Here is an 897-nt window from a genome sequence, read left to right as displayed (position 1 = left end):
AGGGAGCTACACTCGGTCATTGAGATCCAGTCCTTTGCACAAGGCCAGAGGAGTTTTTCCAGACCTAAGACCAGCAGCTCCGCCTTCTGTGGCTTCAGCCAGTGCTCAGAATCAACCCCACAGCAGGCCTTCACGGGCCCTCACCATGCAGTTCATTCCACCCGAGAGACCACACGGTGTCCTGCCTGCCTGGAAAGCTCGTCCCGACCTTCTCAGAGCTGCTCAGGTCGCTACTCAGGCCTAAGTGCAGACACGACTCCTCAGGTCGTCCTGGGCCACCGGGTCTCAAGCGGCCCCCAGTCCCTCCCGGACTCTGAAGAGCTTGTGACCCAGCCCGCCAGGCTGCCGAAAGGCAGGCGCCCCTCACTCAGGCCCTGTGAAGCCGGGGCCCTCCCTCCCTGGACCCACAGCAGGCCCCTGGGAAAGAGCAGCCAACACCCGGCCCGGCCCTGGTCCTGCTGCTGCAGAGGCAGAGCCAAGTGGCTGCCTGGCCTCCTGAAGCTGGATCAGGGCACTTCCTGTCCCCTGGGCGGGCAGTGGGGCCTTTACCTTGCGGCCCTGGGCATTGTCTGGAAGGTAGCACTGGCGGGGAAACCCTCTGGCGGTGAACGGCTTTCCTGGGTTGGGGTGTTCAGGGCCCTGCAAGAGGAACAGACACAAGGGGAGGGTGCTCTGAAGGCCCACCCTCAGCGGCAGGCTTTCAGGTCACAGTGGCCCAGCCTCGTTCCTTGATCTTTCTCATTCTTGTTTTTTGGGGTTTTTTTTTTGAGTTGGAGTCTCACTCAGTCACCCAGACTGGAGTGCAGTGGCCGCTCCTGGCCACCGCAGCCTCGACCTGCTGGGCTCCGGCGATCCTTCCGCCTTAGCCTTCCAAGTAGCCGGAATTACAGGCACGCA

General features: G+C 62.2%; 1 protein-coding gene across 1 annotated transcript in view; it reads right to left on the bottom strand.

Moving 5' to 3' along the window:
• DTX2 (deltex E3 ubiquitin ligase 2) overlaps positions 1–897 on the bottom strand; it is a 39,769-nt gene that overhangs the window by 1,348 nt on the left and 37,524 nt on the right. The window contains exon 9 of the mRNA XM_021706947.1: positions 550–639. Within this exon, the coding sequence (XP_021562622.1) occupies positions 550–639 (90 nt within the window). The remainder of the gene's footprint in view (positions 1–549; positions 640–897) is intronic.

Source organism: Carlito syrichta, unplaced genomic scaffold, assembly GCF_000164805.1.
Source record: "Carlito syrichta isolate Samal-C Ts95f unplaced genomic scaffold, Tarsius_syrichta-2.0.1 Scaffold316219, whole genome shotgun sequence".
Lineage (NCBI taxonomy): Eukaryota > Metazoa > Chordata > Mammalia > Primates > Tarsiidae > Carlito > Carlito syrichta.
The sequence above is the reverse complement of the archived record's forward strand: the minus strand, read 5'-3'. Positions and strand labels throughout refer to the sequence as shown.